The sequence below is a fragment of the Tubulanus polymorphus genome, chromosome 9 (assembly GCF_964204645.1).
Source record: "Tubulanus polymorphus chromosome 9, tnTubPoly1.2, whole genome shotgun sequence".
Taxonomy (NCBI): domain Eukaryota; kingdom Metazoa; phylum Nemertea; class Palaeonemertea; order Tubulaniformes; family Tubulanidae; genus Tubulanus; species Tubulanus polymorphus.
In genome coordinates, this window is record NC_134033.1 from 14,375,676 (window position 1) to 14,393,468 (window position 17,793).

Sequence of the window (17,793 nt, forward strand, 5' to 3'; positions counted from 1 at the left end):
TGTTTAACTTGAAACGTTGGTAGTTAGTTATGTGCGTGGAAAGGCATAGCAACTAGAAATATTCACAGCACTACGGGTAAGCTTTATTTATCATTACTAATGTTCATGATTATTTTAATGATTGAAACTCACGAAGGTATCGATCTACAGTCTGGATCCACTCCACTTTTTGAAAGTGTATGAAGTCTGGTGTGGAAAGTTATTTTTCCACTTGAAATATCTCATGTGACGTTCTGATCACGTGTAAAATGTGGATTATCAGTTTTCGTATTGAAAGTGCACTCATTGATGAAATATCTAATGTCTGGTAATTTTTTGTAGTTCATTTTTCGATTTGAAATATCTCGGTGAAGTTCTAAACACGTCACGTGAAGCGTGGATTATCAGTTTTGACAGAGTGATAAAATGTCTAATGTCAATATATATCTTTGTGGGTTCATATTCTATTATCTCGAATGTCTCATAAATGAACGTGAACTGTTGAGTTGATCGTACACTTTGTAAGAAAGTCTGAGGACTGTGGGTCCAGGCAGAGATTGAAACACCTAAATAAAGAGAGCATAAACTTGCTGGAAAATCGTCCGAAATCGTAGATTTGAAGCGGCTTTGAATTTTAGGATTTATTCTTCACTTCCTATCAAAACAAACGATGCGAACGTCTTAAAAGATTTTTCTTTTCATTCCGTTAAATAAGAGAAAATAAACCAACGAAAAAGATGGCAAAACCTTTTTATCTAACGATGTTTGCATTGGTGACAGCGTACGGTATGTATACGATGCTCCCTTTACCAGGTCAACTCCTAAACATTAAGCCATTAAAGGCTGATTGGTTCAGCTTTATACAAAGGGCTGACCATATACAACCATAACTCGTATGCATATATTGATAATCAAAATATTGATTGAAAATTCTGAAGATTTGATTTTCTTATTCTTTTCTTTATCCTTAACTTTGTGAAATGGATATAATTTTATGCGGATAACATTGTTATTTCAAACAATACATCGACAACACTGACAACCTGGTATGTAGCGAAATAATTCGGCCCGTTCTAATCTTTCTCTCTAGTAGTATCAGCTGCGGGGCAGCCAGCAAATGAACCAGTTCGTGAACCAACAGTCAATCCGGTCAGGGAACCAGCGGTCGATTTAGTCGGCGAACCAGGACCGGTTTCGACATCACCGCCGCAATCCGGTATCTTATCATCTTAATCATCCTCGATACGAAGTATATGACTTTGAAACCCGAGGCCAATAATCAATAGCTCGCAAACAAGAAATCTTAGATTTAAGATCTTGTAGCCAATCTAATCGTTCATATGATTAAACTACTTTTTACTAGACCGTGATTTTAATGGTGAAAAGTTGGCATAATTAGCAGAATAACAACACTTAAACGTGGTGAAAGAACAATAAGATAACATAAGACATATAACATATATACCATAAGATAAAAACCCACTATATACAAATTCAAATTAGGAGTGTTTTAAAATCGAGAAATAATCATAAAAGACTTTTAATTTAATTGTACATAGTTGGTTTTTATCTTATGTAGGCCTAATTGTTGTTCATCGTTTAGAATATGATATATTTTTCTTCATCACCGACAGTTCCAGCATTGGCTCCTTCGGTATGGAGCGAAACGACGAAAGCGCCACAGCGACCGAACGAGAACCAAGGAACGACTAGTCCTAAATTTCAAACAGACTTTCGATGTAAATCTATTATCATATTATCCACATTCTTCATATCCGTAATATCCACAATGATCTAGCGATAAGTTCAAACATAATCGAGATGAAAATTTAAGCAGAGTGCGAAATGAATGACTAAGATGCTTTTTGATATGCGCTATTTGAATATTTCAAACAAGAAAAATGATATTCGCAGGTTTAATCTCTCATCGCAGACATATCTTCGAGATCTTCGCCAGTTGATAGTACGTTAACATGTACTTAATGTTTTTTTTCTCTACCGAACGATTCAAGCTTTGAAAATGATCGAAGCCGACAAGACAGAGAAAGGTAAGATAAATGAATAATCCATCGTTATACATTAATTTCATGCAACCTAAAAGATTATATCAGATTTGAAAACTGTAGCTCAACGACGCAGGTTAGGGGTTCTTTATTTCACTTGGGTACCGGTTACACTGCTGTGGCAAGCGGAATTTCACCATGATCCTCCAGGTGTCGCTAGTGTACAATACGACGTCGACGATTAAAATCTAACAATAATTTCTCAAATTATATGCATTATATATGAAAATCGTGGCACATACGAACTCTGAAGAATAATCAGAGTTTATTTTCGATGTGTGATTTGACCAATTTTTTGATTGGAAGTCTGAAAATTCAGATCAAAAACTAATTTTGATCGAGTGCGTCTCATATATCAGTGGCGCCATCTAACGGAAAACTGGTAGAACTGACCTGGAACCAGCTACTGTCCACACCCATACAGAATTAGTACTTTCCAAAATTAAGAACATTTAGGGAATTAAAGAAAATTATTTGAACGGCCTTTTAGGTCAATTTAAATTTGCCTAAACGGTCTAAATGGGACGGGCGAATTTTGAATGAAGTGTCACTAGTTGGTCTGTTCTAAATTGATTGGTTGGACCAAATGTAGACCGTTCTAAATAAAATGGTGTAAATGCGGTTGTGATAAAGAATCAGATATTCGGAAAAATCACGCGGGATATTGCGCTAATCAATCAACCAATCGCATTTGACCGCTTATTTGTGGCACATGCCTGCGCGGTATCAACACAGATTTCTCATTTCATCTTTGCATTCGTCAAATAATTACCCGACGCTGTTTACAGACTGTGACTGCGCCGACGAGCTGGTTAAACAACCCGACGACTGTATCGATATGGTCAACGATCCAAAGGGAAAGAAATACAAGGGTGGAGCGACGACTTCGGAGAATGGTCATACTTGTCAGCGCTGGGACTCGCAGGAACCTAATCAACACAATACTCCCGAAGACAGATTCCCGGATGGTGAGAACTTCACTTTTATCTCAACAAAACTTTAACTTAACTTTCCTTTGGCGCGATCTTGATGTTGGTTTCTTTCAATGAGGAATTGGTAAGTAGATATTTCAGAAATACTAGAAATATACTTTTTGAATGATTCAGATATTTCGTTTCAGAAAATAAAACGGCCGCGGAAAACTTTTGTCGCAATCCAAATGGTGATGAATTCCCCTGGTGCTTCGTTACGGACGCCGACGTTGGAAAAGATTACTGCGATATTCCAGAATGCCGTAAGCCTGAACCTATCGACAGATTTCGTTCGGTGGCTCGGGTGAATATTCGGCGTATATTTTTGTCTTTCAGCCGATGAGTGTCTTAGCGATCCGACGGGTAAATACTACGCCGGGCGAACGTCCGAGACAGAATCGGGAAGGAAGTGTCAACCGTGGGCGTTGTTGAGACCACATTCGCATATACTCGGCCAGTATTATTCTTACTTCCCCGAGAAAGACATAATAAAAGCCAAAGATTTTTGTCGCAACCCCGACCGATCGCCGAAACCGTGGTGTTTTACAATGGATCCGGATAAGAGGTGGGAATACTGCAATATCAAGCAGTGTCCAACTGGTAAGTATAATCGTGTCAAAATTGTATATGCCTAAGTCAGATCGCTGTTAGTCGGAAAATTAGAATAGTCGGGTCTTGTAGTTGCCTGGTTAGTTAGTTTCCTCCACAGGTCAGGTTATCCTTATACGTACATAGAGTGATGATGACGTCCTTTATGCATGGTATATTCAATTTGGTGTATTTGTTTTGTCAGTCAGAATTTTTCAGTAAATATCCCTAAATCCGGCTTCATACGACATACTTGTATAGTCGCCTTAAACTTAGCGGGGCATACTTTTCCCAACCGTTTCGATCCACGCAGGCAGTGTTCGTTTATCTTCGAATCAGCGTGACTAAGATATCACAAATGGCAATGTCGTTTATAAACATCGCATTTCATATATTAGTTCAGTAAAAAACCGAATGTTGTTATATATAGCAGGAACAACTAGAATAATAGGTGCCGCCACTACAGTGCTACGTGAGCCAACGGACGCACCGATGGAGACAACCGTTACATCGAAACGTGAGTATACGGCTCCAAAAATCGATAAATCTCCGACAGGTGAGTGAAGCTGGTGATTGACCGTTGAAAGGCTGTATAGCAAAAAGCCAAAGCCAAATTCAGACCGCGAGGCACCCGAACGAGTTAACTCCGGCGCTTTGGTAGGCGGAAAGTAACGATTGACGCTACGTTTTGTTCAACATTAGGCAGTTATTCATAATCGACGTCAAGGTCGGCTGTCAGCTGACGTCGTGTGACGACAGCTTTTGTTGTTTACATCATCGAGCACGACATGCCCTCATTGCCACTAGATGGCGAACTGGTCAGTACTAGCTGCTGTGACTTTATTCAAGACACTCTAATGCTGTCATACAGTCGTTTAAATGCACAGCGAACTTTTCAGGGAACACTAGCAATGGGCGATTTTAAAGAAAGTGAACAAATGGGAAAACATCAATACCATTGTAGAGTTTTAAACGACAGATGAAAAGTTCTTTAGAAATGTAGACAATCGCTATGTCAATCGAACCAAACCTGATATATAATTCCTCAACGAATCAGGCGTTTCTAATACTGCGTTCAAATACCAGGACCAGCATCGATGTATAAAATGTTTCTAATGCTGCTTCTATTTTTGTTTTTTCACCCTCAAGCTCCCGGATGTATAACCCCAGAGGGTGCATACGACGGCTCTGTCTCGACCACTGTATCGGGATTCACGTGCCAGAGATGGGATTCCCAGCAGCCGCATAAACATATCTATGCAAACCACCCGAACTTTTTTCCTGGTAAAACAATTTCTGAAAATGAGAACTATTGCCGCAATCCTTTTCCAAAGTATTCGGAAACTGCTTGGTGTCATACGACTGATAGATGGTTGCTATGGGAGTTTTGCAATGTCACCGAATGCGAGCCACCGAAGAAACCAAAGCCAGGTATAGACACGGTTTGCAACCTAAGAATAGCTGATTGTGCTGTTCTTGGCTAGCATCGATAGTTACACTTAAAAACAAGAAAACAAAATGGAAAGTTTATTATAGACACCTTGAAAAAGAACACACGCAGTGCTTCGGCGAAAATATATACATAGTATAAATCATATGATATAGATAATGACCAACTAAGTAATTTGGATTTGAATTTATCGATGATTGATCGCCAAACAGTCTAACCCCGATATTGATAACGTATACTACAAGTCTTAAACATTCAGATTCATAATTGTGAATTTTGGCGTCTATTTTGTAATTGAATAAATATGTCATCAATTTCACAACTCCTATTTCCAACGGCTTTTGATAACTTGTTATTTTGAAACGCCGATATTGATGACGTAAAGCACATCGACTCACACAGAACCCCTTGAATAACGTATATTACTAGATGTATGTATATATTGTGTAACGGTTTTTACGGCGTCAAAAATGTTTTGGCACTATTCAAAACCTGCTGCCAGATAGATAGATGATGGTAATAACGTGAGAGTTCATAATCTTTTATTTGCTATTTCTGTCAGGTCCCGAGTGCAAGAAAACCGCCGACGGATTAGATTACAAAGGAGTCCAGTCGAAAACGAAGAGCGGTAAATCGTGCCAGCTTTGGCTAGCCAATTACCCGCACGCAAAGAATTTGCATAAAATGTATAATAATTTTCCCGAAAAATCATTGAAACTGGCGGAAAATTACTGCAGGAATCCGGACAAAAGTTCGACCGGACCTTGGTGCTACACTATGGATTCGACGACCGAAAAGGAAACATGTGGCATACCGGACTGTCCAGGTAATATTGACATTGTTTAAACTTTCTTCCCTGTAAGATTATTATCGATAAGTCATGTTTTTCGTAATGGTTTCGTCAAGCTGTGGGCAGCTCCTTTTCGAGTCCCTATAGCTTTCCAAAAGATTCTTTGCAAGAATCCTTAAGAATGCTGGAGGTACTAAATACAGCAACAACCCGCGATAAGTTGGTTAGATTTAACCAGGAGATACATAGTTGACGTAGTGACAATCAAAGTATATTTTTAGTATGTACCCTGGTAATGTATTGGATGGTTATCGTAAACAATCGTTTGGCCAACACTGTCCCGTGGTATCGATTGGGTTAACCTGGATAAATACAGGATACATACCTTGATGACAATGCAGTCTTGAGTGTCAGTGTTCCACATGTGAATTGAAATGAACGATTTGGACAACTGGGATTGATAATATTAAAACGTGGTGACCTCGGGAGAAGACGAATGCGAAACGATGTCATTTTTTTCTATCATTCGATTTCTGAATGATATTTCAGAATGCAAGGAGACGAAGAAGGGTTTGAAATACATGGGTGAAACAGAGTACTCATTTTCCGGAATGCGATGCAAGAAATGGTCGACACGGAATTTCGATGGTGACAATTTTCCAGAAGGGGATGTGGCAGATGCAAAGAACTATTGCCGAAATCCTGATGGGAAGGACGAAGGTCCGTGGTGCTTCATCGGTCAAACTGACGACGATTGGGAATACTGTTTTGTTCCATATTGCAATCCACCAATGCCACCAGTGCCCGGTAAGCACGTGGTCCATACATTTCATAATCTGATGAAAGTGACTAAAACTGAATAATTCATCCGATCAATTCAGATTGATAACTTGCAATATTCATTCCATTTATTAGGATTGAAAGTGAAGTATTGCTTCTAACGAAATGGTTTATTTTCATATAGATATTTACACAATTAATGAATGTAAAGTAAAATAGAAACAAAACTCCGGTTAGAAATTAGAGATGTAATAGTATCAGATGAAGGAATACTTTCTAGAGACAGCTTATACAAATGAAAATATTTTTACGTTTTTGTCATGATGTCATTTTTTCTATAAGTTCACTTTGTTTTTGTTCTTTTTCATTATCTTGTTCTCTTCGTTTTTTTTTTCTCATGAGGGTGATACATAACACAAGCACCAAGCTTTCTTTGTACCGTTCTCGCTTGCTTTTTCCTACATTCTATATTTACAGTTTGATAATAATAATAATAATAATTATTATTATAATAGTAATAATATAATAACCATCAGATGAAACAAAAAGAAAATAAGATAAAGAGAAAAACTAAAAAGGGAAGTAAGGAAAACCATCCAATACGGAACGATTACTATGATCTTGTATTCTGAATTCACACTTGAATTACACGAAGCTAGAACAGGGAGTTTGGCTAAACGGTTCTTATAAAGTAAGACTGCATTTTTTTCTTTGCAGGTAGGGAATGCTACGAAGATAACGGCAAGTCATATACGGGCAGTTCTATGGAAACCCGTACCGGCAAATGGTGCCAGTCGTGGATGGAACAAGTACCACATCGACACGGATATTCAAATGCGAATGATTTTCCAGATGAATCGCTGTATGACGCCTCTAATTACTGCAGGAATCCCGACAACAGTGAAGATGGTCCGTGGTGTTTCACAACGGAATCCGATGTCAGGAAAGAGTTTTGTGACGTTCCAGAATGCAAAGGTAAGTAGACCATCGTCGAACGATAAATAATATCATTAGCTGTGATCGCAAGAGGTTTTTTTACCCTGCAAAACCGTTCACAACCGCCAAACGCATCGTTTCTGTATGACACGATTTAAAAAGTTGGGCAAGTTCCGTGCAAAATCTCAGTTAGGATAGATAATCCGCGTGAAGGCTAACTTGCTCCGCAAATGACGCATTCGCCGCTTGACGGAACATGTTTCAATGCTGAGTCAGCGGTTTACGTGTGATAGTACTCTCTTATTAGGAATACCTGCCAGATTTGACCCCAGGCCACTTTCACCTCCTCCCCCGGTAGGGATTCATTTGAACCTGATGGCGCGCTACGGTACGAAACCATGCAACACTAGCCTGAGCAGCTTTGATGATGTCATTTTTTGCCTTGCGTTTTCCATTTATAGTTATATGTATAGTTATAGTGTAAAATTAGCCTCAGCGATCATACAGCAGGCGATTTGATTGGCGCCGCGAGTTTTCGTGCGGCAAACCTGCGCATGTACCTGCGCACGCGGTCTAGTGTGACAGGTTTTCGAGTGTAGCGATGCCATTGGGTTCGAATCCCTGCCGAGGGAGGATGTTTTGACCCAGTTTTGACCCATCGTCTGCATGTGATTGCAGAAAATGGAAGTTAAGTAAAACTATCAAAAACTAAATTGAATGCGCATTAATATTGCGATTTTTCCGTGTACCTCGTAGTATGATATATAACCAAACTCACGCGGCTATCTTTGGTTGAATTCGGATACGGGATACGGATTTATTGATCAATTCTAGATTGCAAGGACAACTTAAAAGGCCACGATTACATCGGCAACAAGACGGAAACTGTGTCCGGCTTCACTTGTGATTTTTGGATCAACCACGCCATCACGGTAGATTCGTCGAAGTTTCCGTATGAGGATCTCGATGCTGCTAAGAACTACTGTCGTAACCCAACCGATCAACCCGAGGGTCCGTGGTGTTACGTCAACCACCAGACTTTAGTATGGGAATATTGTTTAGTGAAACTTTGCAAGAAGCCTGACGAGCCGAGTAAGTAAGAAGCATATATCCTTGTTGGTAGAAGCAGGGCAACTACTGTTGACACCACGTTTCGGCTCTTGTAGTTCGAAGTTTTGTATATTTATTTCAGTTCGATGTTTATAATTTCTTATAGCTTTTCAACTCTGTATTGTGCTGCCACCTATCGTTCTTCTTATTTTCCGGTTTTATCACGTCATTTTGGGGTAGCCACATTTGAACGCAGCTGGTTTTGGTTGTAGCGATATCTTGTCAAAAAAAGCTTTGTTGTCCCAAACGTCTTTGCGTCTTGGTTGAAATTAATGGTCGAATAGACAGTTTGGACGTTGAGAAAAATTCAGTTTTGGTTGTCAGTAGCAACAACAACTTTTGAGGCATATTCCACAGAAAGCTTCCACCCTCTATGGCCCTATGAGATCACTATATTGCCTTTGTAATGACTTGCTTTCGTGCTAATTTTGCTTTTAGCTGATGAATGTAAAACGGACGAGCAAGGCTCCGATTACGAAGGGCCCGTTAACGAGGGCAAGATCGGGGGTAAAAAGGTCGAATGTCAAATGTGGATTGCGCAACATCCGAACAGACATTCGCGACGTGGCGATAGGTTCCCCGAGGGCAGCCTGTTCCTCGCCAAAGACTACTGCCGCAATCCGGACAACGACCCTAAAGGACCGTGGTGTTACAGTCTTGATGCGCCTTACGGTAAGGCTCATTGCGATATCGAAACATGCCCGACAACACCTGTGACAACAGAGAAAACGGTGACTGAAGTGACGACTCCGCCGCCTGTCGACTGTAAGTAGCTAAACTGACAGAAAAGATCAGTCATGAATAAGTATGTTAATATGTAAGTGGATATGCAAAGTGGAAATCACACGACTTGCTTGCCAATGGGGTTCTAGGTTGGAAGTGCATGGCTCTTCAAGCTCGACCGATCCACTAAAAGCTTTAGGTTTACTAGGTTTAAGAAGCTTCTTCACACATTCCAGTAGAACATCGTCTTGTTAATAATCTAACGATCAAATCTTTTATTTCTTATGACTCAGGTGCCGCTTATATGGAGGCAGACTACGGTACGTTTCTTTTGCAATTAGAAAATAACTGTTTCAACATTTCAAAAATGAATACCTCGTTACACTTGAGATCGAATTTCATCATCAAAAGATGTCGTGTTGAAGACGATCATCTAAATCATAAATTCATGATGAGGATTTTTTAAGAATTACGTTACAATAAAGTGTAATCAGCCGAAGTTTAGACGCTGAATATCTTGTCGAATCGTTTAAACAATTTTTCAGCATTGGTTAGGCAACGTTCGAATCGCGGAAAGAAGAAAAATCTTCAGTGCGTTTTTCCGTTTACCTATCGAGGTAAACAATACCACAGTTGTATCCTGCACTTTTCCAAAAAACCATGGTGCGCCGTGACTGCCGATTACGACATGGACAGGTTGTGGAAATATTGCTCGGGTAAAATTAAACTTATACGTATTACGTCGTACCAAACCCGAGCCAAATTTTATCACGGGACAAAGCGATTGCGATTACAAAGCGTTTGAACTTGCTCCAGACTTACTTCGCTTTATTTGAACATTGTTGAGTATCGAGTGAGTGGTTTAAGTGTGAACGCGCTCTCTAATTCGGCACGGGCCAAATTTGACTCGGGCCTATGATCTGTGCCAATTTGGCCCGGGCCAAATCGGCGTCTCCGTGTGATCACGGCTTAAGATAACCATGTCTGTATTATGATCGTTCCATCCCTGAACCGTCTATCTGGCTGAATTATACACGATCCGAAGAAATGCATTAATTTTTTATCTTGTTTTCTACTTTTTCCTTCAAGCCACCTCTATCATATTAGATGCTCAAAATCATCCTTTTAAGGCTTTGGTCTACACAGAAGCCTTCATTTTTCTCTTTATATGATTTTTTTCCGTTGAAACATTTTTCAAGTGGGACGACGTTATATACGCATCGTCCGAACTATCAATTGTGTGATGGCGCTGATCACACACGCGATTAACTTCTAATATGACGTGTCTGTCGAAATAATCATGAAATAATCATGAAATTATGGTTAATACGAAATTCGGTTAGTTTTATTTTCCCACGGACATCGAACTAACGGGGTTTGACTGTATATCCTAATATTCACGTCGCGAAATAGCAACTGATTATGAATTTATTCAGATCGTATGCCTCGTTATTGTAGATTACACATTAACCATTCACGGAGGATCAGATCCTACAGCGTCTAAATGCAGACTGCCTTTCATGTACCTAAATACCGAATATAAGGTTTGTCTCTCCTACCACGGCGAGGAGCCTTGGTGCGGGACAACTTACAACTTTGACGTCGACAAAAAATGGGCGTACTGTAAAGGTAAGCCGGTTATTATGCCATTTTGATTAATTGGAGTATTAATAATAATAATAATAATAATAATAATAATAATAATAACACTAATAATAATAATAATAATAATGATTTGATAATAATGTATTTTCCGCGTTAACTCTCGGAAGGACTGCAGCACAAATAAGTAATGAAAGTAATTGAAATTAAAAATAATGAAAATCGTGATGAATTTGATTCAGATGATTAGCGAAATGAAGAAAACTTTTTTGGGGAAATCACGAGATTGAAAATTAAGCTGAACATAACTTTTTGCCAATTTGAAGATTCGAATTGAATTGAGCGTCAACCAGTCTATTCCAAATATTGTCAACTCAATTATTGTCTCATTGCCATACAACCGGTATTGAAAGTCATCAAATGAAAAAGAAGAGTCATAAAATGTTATCGATTAAAAAATAGATGTTTTAAATGTTATTTTGAAACGCAGATATATCAATCGTAGTACACATCGTCTCTACGACCTTGATTATAAGGCATAGTAGTTTTGTAACGGTTTTAACGGCGCCAAAATACCAATTCTGTGCATCGTACTAATCGAGAGTGTTTATTTGTATTACAGCAACACGTTCCGACACCGTCAGATAAACCTCCTGACGATATACATGTATATTCAAGCAAGGAACGCTAAACGAATTCATTATCTTCTATATCCATCTTATATGTATCGGTAATCCAGTCAAAGTCCGTTTTAATGCCATCCTCCTTTTGATTAACCCATTGTTCACTTAACGCCAACATTTTTCAGAGAGAAACATTTTCTCAAATTCCGATGAGATACTATTCGTTATACGTAGCGCCACTTCCGTTATTTCGCAATGTTTTCCATTGGTCCTATCGGTACATTGGACAGTAGTATTTTGACGGATTTATACTGCATATTCAAATATTCCGTGGAAAAATAAAATTTATCTTTTTCGCATTGAATGAGATTTCTTGTTTTTTTTTCTGGGAACTTATATCGCGACCTAAACGATGTAAATTTTGAGTTGCGTAACGCAGATATCGTAGCTTTAAATAGTGCGAGCATTGAATGGATTTCCAAATTTGAGTCTTGCCTGATAGTTATTTCAGTACCTGGAATGACACTAACGATTATGGGCGGACACAACGTCGCCTCAATCGCCGAAAATGAATCCTTTTTAACAACATTTGTTTACGTAATATCCACGGTGTACCGGTATCCCATTGGGTTCGCTCGGTGTAAAGATATGCGGCCAGAAATAACGAACTTTGGCGCCATTGGACATAGAATGCGCTTGCATATTTAACTATAGGGATGACAATGCTTCGATCGATCGTCGAAAGCATTCAGCTGCAGCCGGCCTTTTGGTATAGGCCGAAACATTGTATTCGTGGAAATAGACATGTAACGTAACTCTGTGGATATATACACGTATACTACGACGTGACGAGGAGAGACTAGAAGACGTCATTCATCAGCGACCCATACATAAGAGTTAGTTCCGTTATATATTTTGCTCATGAAATAATATATCATAAGATATAAGACTTTTTGCAATTGAGAAGTAAGATTTTACTCAATCGACATCGCGATGGACAATCGACGACGTAGCCCTTGTATGGATGAGAATGAGGACGTTTTATCGGATGATGAAAATGATATGAAGTGGAAAGAAAACGTTTCCGATGCGGGGTATTCAAGCTGGATGCCTGGTACACCTGATGTAAATACAGGGCGGAACGCGGGCAATGAACAAGGTGGTGAAACAAACAACGACGATTCTAACAGGTTGAGTAGAACGATCGAGGCAAGGTACGAATTAAACCTCTCGTTGCATAGTACGGACAACGTCCGTTATAGAACCATCCTTTTTAATGCCATTGTTCACTCAACGCCAACATTTTTCAGAGAAAAAAAATTGTACCAATCCGACTCAAATTCAATGAAAATACTATTCATTTTAACGCCATATTTCCATCGGTCCCAACAGAGTGGTATTATGACAGACTTCTTTGCAAGCGATAAAAAATCATCGGGTCCAACCCTTAAGTTTTGTCAGTTAAATACAAATTCGAATTCAAGTGCTCGAAGTAACTCTCGAGTGGAAGTGGGTCACCAATACGTACGCGAGTAAGTTAAACGTTATGCCTTAATATCCCGCTGTAGGAAATCGGATATCGTCGAGAGGTGGAATGTTACGTCATTGGGTGAGATCTGTGACACGCAGGACACGATCAAATACACAAGGGGTACGTGCCGGTATGGATAGCTTCATGAAATTATAATTGACAAGCGTAACTTCTTTAATTGTATTCTTTATTTTAGGAAATAGGACGACACCTACAAATCAAGGTATTGTATTCAAGTGAAATTCTTACCCTCAATACAATTCAGATCTGCAGTGATCATAAACAGGTTTCCCAAGCCGCGATCACACGGAGACGATTTGGCCCGGAACATACTGGCCCGCACCAAACCCCAATCAAATTTAGTCCGTGCTTAATATAAAGAGCGCGTTCACACTAAAACCACCCCTCGTTACTTGTAATGCGATCAGAACTGCCCGTGATACAATTTTGTACATAACGGGTCTAACGTTTTTGAGTCAGGTCAAATTTGGTTCTCTTCAAACAGGCACGGATCTATTTGGCTTTGGCAACAGTGTCACGGTTGGTCCGGGCCTCATTTGGTGCGGATCTGAAATACTCGTGTAATCGCGGCTACAATTCCTATTTCACGTTGTATGATGAGTATAGACTGTGTCTTAACATCAATGACTTCAATAATATGATAATCAGATAAACACAATATGATATCGATTAATCCGTTCCTATGGAATCTTTCTGATCGGATTGTTTTTATCTACCAGGTCGGAGACGGTCGTCGACCGCGCGTAGATCTGGCGACGGGTCGTCGTTCACGTGGCACCCGGTAGTACCGATGAAAGCGCCTCGGCCCGTCGTACAGTCGGACGAACTGTCGCAGAAGCAACACCGTCAACTGCTCAGCTCTATGGAGAAGAAAGAGACCTATAAACGAAGGAAACGCTACGATTTGTTCTATTTCGGACCAACAACATCGGCTGAAATAACTGACAAACTAAACAAAGATGAGATACTGGTAACGTTAATGCAGATTGAAAAGATGATAAGTTTTTCTCGGTGAAAATGATACTTACCCTCAAGTAATCACCATACCCACAAAGTACAACATCTAAAAAGTTGAGGGATATTTTTCAGAGAAACAGTTGTCTTACCGTTTTATTACTGTTTCTCGTGCAATACGGAAAGCTGCCAATAAAAGATATCACTTTTATATGTTCTTTTAGGATATAGAAGCCGATATGACTCTCAACGAAAGAAACTTCTGGCCCAGAGAGAGTAATGTTCGTTTCGTACGTGGTATATTATTTCGTTTGAAGAATGAAATTACTGTGAATATCGTTTGTCGAGGTCCGTAGCGTAGGGCGGGCTGGTGATTCGGGTGGTGGTATAACTTCCGCTGATTTCCGATTTAAAACCCTTTCAGCGCTGACTAGTTAATACCCTATAATGCTAGAGATAATTTGGAGATTTTCAAAAATTCCAGCCTAGTGTGTTTCATAACGGGAATACCACTATAATGCGTCTACACCGCGGTGCAGTGTATCGTTAGTTACTAGTATTTCACTATGTTTGACACGTGCTGCCATCTTTCAATAGAGATAAATACTAATTTTTAATTACATCAATACACCGCAGTGCAGTGTACTAGCGAAATCTATCACTGATTTATACACCGCACTGCGGTGTAGACGCACTGAATGGAAATATCAAGCGGACACGTTACACTTGAGACCATTACAACATTAATGCAAGTATATTAGTTTCAAATATTCTTAGGACAGGGCCCCGGACCCCCTTTGGTGCAAACTACGTTAAATGAACCTTCGATTGTATTCTACGGGCCTGGGCGTCTCTACTTAGTAAAGCTTTCGTTATTTCGTACAGGAAATTCTGGCTCTTCCGCCGTTCAGTGACGACGACTTGAAGAATGCTGAAAACTATTGGAATACGGGAACGCTCGAATCGAGTACAGCCTCGGATGCGAATGATATGTTGATCGAGCAGTTGATGGAATCCTGCAGAAAATGTACGTATGCCTAAACTGAAATACCAAACTGATTTCATCCACGTATATACTGAAGTGGATCTCTCGAATCAGAAGTTCTTTGTGACGCCGTTCCTACGTGTGTTGTTAGAATGCATCTTTCGAATTATCATTTCAGTATTTTCCAAGATTCCCGATTCGATCAAGGCTCTTCACGAAAATGTCATTGGGTGTGATATAGAACCTCACGCATGGCATCTGCACATGTTACGCGTAGACCTTACACGTTTTTGGTCCACCGATGCTCTGATTTGGAACTATACGATGACATACGACAGAGATCTCGTCGGAAATCTTGGCTATTTCGTGCACAGGTTCGTGAGGTTGACCTCGATGTTGTAGATGTGGAATCATGTTTTACTGTTCGATAACTTTCCCGCATAATACATATACACCAACCTGATTACCTAACTACCCCGTTCACCTAATATCTTCCTGTACCTATTCTCACATGTCTGTCTGACTGCTTGCTTGCCTGACTCCTTACCCACCTATTCACCTATTTGCCTACCTATTTACCTACCTATCTGCCTACTTGCCCCAACCCACCTACCTACCTACCTACCTACCTACCTACCCACCTACCAACCACCTACCTACCTACGTACCTACCTACCTATCTATCTACCTACAACCTATGCCTGCCTGCCTACTTGACCACCCACCTGCCTACCTGCCTACTTACCTACCTACCTACCTACCTACCTACCTACTTACCTACCTACCTACCTACCTACCTATCTATCTATCTACCTACTACCTACATGCCTGTCTACTTGACCGCCCGCATGCCCACCTGCCTACCTACCTACCTAGCATATTCTTCATGTGCATTATTTTGTCTCCTGTCGTGTGGTGTATTCTTTAAGCTACCGTTTAAAAATAAATGTTCACCGTTTCCACCCTACAGGACGTTAATGATTCTGAAACACCGACCTCTCACTTTTAAACTTTCACCTGACACGATCCCCGAGATTTATCTCCGGAAGGAAGACATCGAGATGATCGCTACGGTGAACCTGATGCTTAGGTCGTACAAAAAACACATTCGGGAAGGAAGGTAAAGGAAACGCTCGAAGCTCATCCTGATCCAAATGAGATCGATACCAACATTGGCCAAACAAGTCTCGTCTCTCGCTTCTCGAACTCGTAATCTATATTCGACCCAAACTCGGAGATATCACGAGGTTTCGCTTCTTTGCTTGCAGACCTTCGCACGCAATCGACGACATCTTTTCGTTATCGCGATATGGAAACCAATACCTCGGGGCGAATCGGCCGTGGATATCAATAAAAGCAACATCTGAAAATGAAAGGTTGCGTTATTATCGAATCAAGCGTAGACCGTTTCATTTCCGCAATTTTTAAACGATTTCTATGTTTTTCAGAAAGAAGGCTGGGACAGTACTCGGTCTATGCGCGAATATTTGCTTGCTGTTGAGTCTATTGATACTACCGTTTTTGCCGCGCACGGCCGCCGACATTCAGGAACAAATAGGTTTTTCTTGGACCGATGACGTCATACCTGACTACATCGTCCCTTATCTAGATTCGAGCTCCAAATTAGAAATCGAAAAAGTAAGCCGGTAGGGTATCTTTAGTGTAACTGTTTCGTTCCCGGCTGGTGTATCGGGTTTGTAAGGGTCGCAAAATTCAAATCAAACCAAGATTGATCAGTCATTCAAATACTATAAGAAGGACGACAATTCCCTTTTTCTCCAAGGCCTCGGTTTGACACTCATATTACGATTTCCGAGGTCCTGATGATTTTCGTGTGTCACATTCAGTATTTTGGTCTTAGATAATCATCGAATAAATCGAATGAAATTAAGATCGAACGCATTTAGAAACAACTATACCAAACAAGTAGATGAAGCTGATACCAGTATAGAAATACAGTCGTTTCTATATATGACAAAATCTTTCATACTTAACTCCCCTAATTCTCTGGCGAGACATATGTAAACGATAGATGCTGAAGTAAGGAATACAAACCTCATCCATACACGCGTCGTCCCGGACACAATGTTAAAAGCCACATAGACAAACAACTATATACTTTGATTCCGATTTCAAAATCAAACCCCCTGTTTCGCTCCTGGCAGGTGTGTTGGGTTTGTAAGGGACGCTGACTCAAAAAATCAAACGAAATCTACCAATGAAATAGATAACAGGGTTAATCCCTATTCTTAGATAAAAAAAAGCCAGAAAGCGTGATTTGAATGAATGCGAATTGAAAACCCGTTAGATAGTCGATTCTTTGAGCGATCGGGTCACTGCTTATTTGTATTCCGCTCGTGTACAGATACGTGCATGATTTCTAACTAAGCCCCGTTCAAATCGTTTGTCTAATTTTTTCAGGTTCGTCGATTGTTCCTTCCTCTACGCTTCCCGGACGAAGACGAGACTGAAGTGAACGTAACTTGTGAATGATGTCAATCGTCATTAAAAAAAAACCTTTAAATGACTTTCCCGGCCTTTCAAATCGATCTACTGATACGGAGACGAAACTCTATCATTAGCAAACGACATTATTCCATTACGGCGCTTTGTTCACTGCTGCAAAACAATGATTTTTCTCAACTCGCGATTTCACCTGACTATAAAAATAGAGATTTATTTTTGTC

General features: G+C 40.0%; 2 protein-coding genes and 1 long non-coding RNA gene across 5 annotated transcripts; all 3 read left to right on the top strand.

Annotated features, from left to right (window-relative positions):
* Positions 1-7: 7 nt before the first annotated feature.
* LOC141911148 (apolipoprotein(a)-like) lies at positions 8-11,946 on the top strand. 3 transcript variants are annotated; one of them, XM_074802120.1, is made up of 19 exons: positions 8-76; positions 695-765; positions 1,070-1,195; positions 1,614-1,718; positions 1,992-2,027; positions 2,831-3,010; positions 3,163-3,276; positions 3,350-3,613; positions 4,032-4,118; positions 4,751-5,032; positions 5,614-5,877; positions 6,391-6,648; positions 7,339-7,596; positions 8,392-8,649; positions 9,106-9,432; positions 9,684-9,710; positions 9,936-10,106; positions 10,849-11,019; positions 11,615-11,946. In XM_074802120.1, exons 2-19 carry the CDS (start codon positions 717-719, stop codon positions 11,638-11,640), a joined length of 3,003 nt encoding a protein of 1,000 aa, XP_074658221.1. In that variant the 5' UTR covers positions 8-76; positions 695-716; the 3' UTR covers positions 11,641-11,946. The 3 variants fall into 3 exon arrangements, with proteins under 3 accessions (XP_074658221.1, XP_074658222.1, XP_074658223.1); XM_074802121.1 differs by having other exon boundaries at positions 4,035-4,118; XM_074802122.1 differs by having other exon boundaries at positions 17-76; positions 1,073-1,195.
* Positions 11,947-12,718: 772 nt separating this feature from the next.
* On the top strand, positions 12,719-13,266 carry LOC141911398 (uncharacterized). Its single transcript, XR_012620036.1, has 2 exons — positions 12,719-12,829; positions 13,184-13,266. It is a non-coding gene; the product is annotated as an uncharacterized LOC141911398 (long non-coding RNA).
* A 497-nt stretch (positions 13,267-13,763) lies between these two features.
* On the top strand, positions 13,764-17,792 carry LOC141910586 (uncharacterized). The gene is made up of 9 exons (XM_074801278.1): positions 13,764-13,767; positions 13,887-14,137; positions 14,346-14,411; positions 15,007-15,148; positions 15,285-15,480; positions 16,077-16,226; positions 16,375-16,482; positions 16,555-16,744; positions 17,528-17,792. The coding sequence occupies exons 1-9, from the start codon at positions 13,764-13,766 to the stop codon at positions 17,597-17,599; spliced, it is 1,179 nt and encodes a 392-aa protein (XP_074657379.1). The 3' UTR covers positions 17,600-17,792.
* The last annotated feature ends 1 nt before the right edge of the window (position 17,793 follows it).

Excerpts from the sequence above, each read along its gene's own strand:
- LOC141911148 (XM_074802120.1), top strand. The coding sequence starts at position 717 with ATGGCAAAACCTTTTTATCTAACGATGTTTGCATTGGTGACAGCGTAC. Across the intron at positions 3,011-3,162 it reads CGAAGACAGATTCCCGGATG|AAAATAAAACGGCCGCGGAA; the intron begins GTGAGAACTTCA and ends ATTTCGTTTCAG. Across the intron at positions 9,711-9,935 it reads TTATATGGAGGCAGACTACG|CATTGGTTAGGCAACGTTCG; the intron begins GTACGTTTCTTT and ends ACAATTTTTCAG.
- LOC141910586 (XM_074801278.1), top strand. Across the intron at positions 15,481-16,076 it reads CTTGGCTATTTCGTGCACAG|GACGTTAATGATTCTGAAAC; the intron begins GTTCGTGAGGTT and ends TCCACCCTACAG. Across the intron at positions 16,227-16,374 it reads AAACACATTCGGGAAGGAAG|ACCTTCGCACGCAATCGACG; the intron begins GTAAAGGAAACG and ends CTTTGCTTGCAG.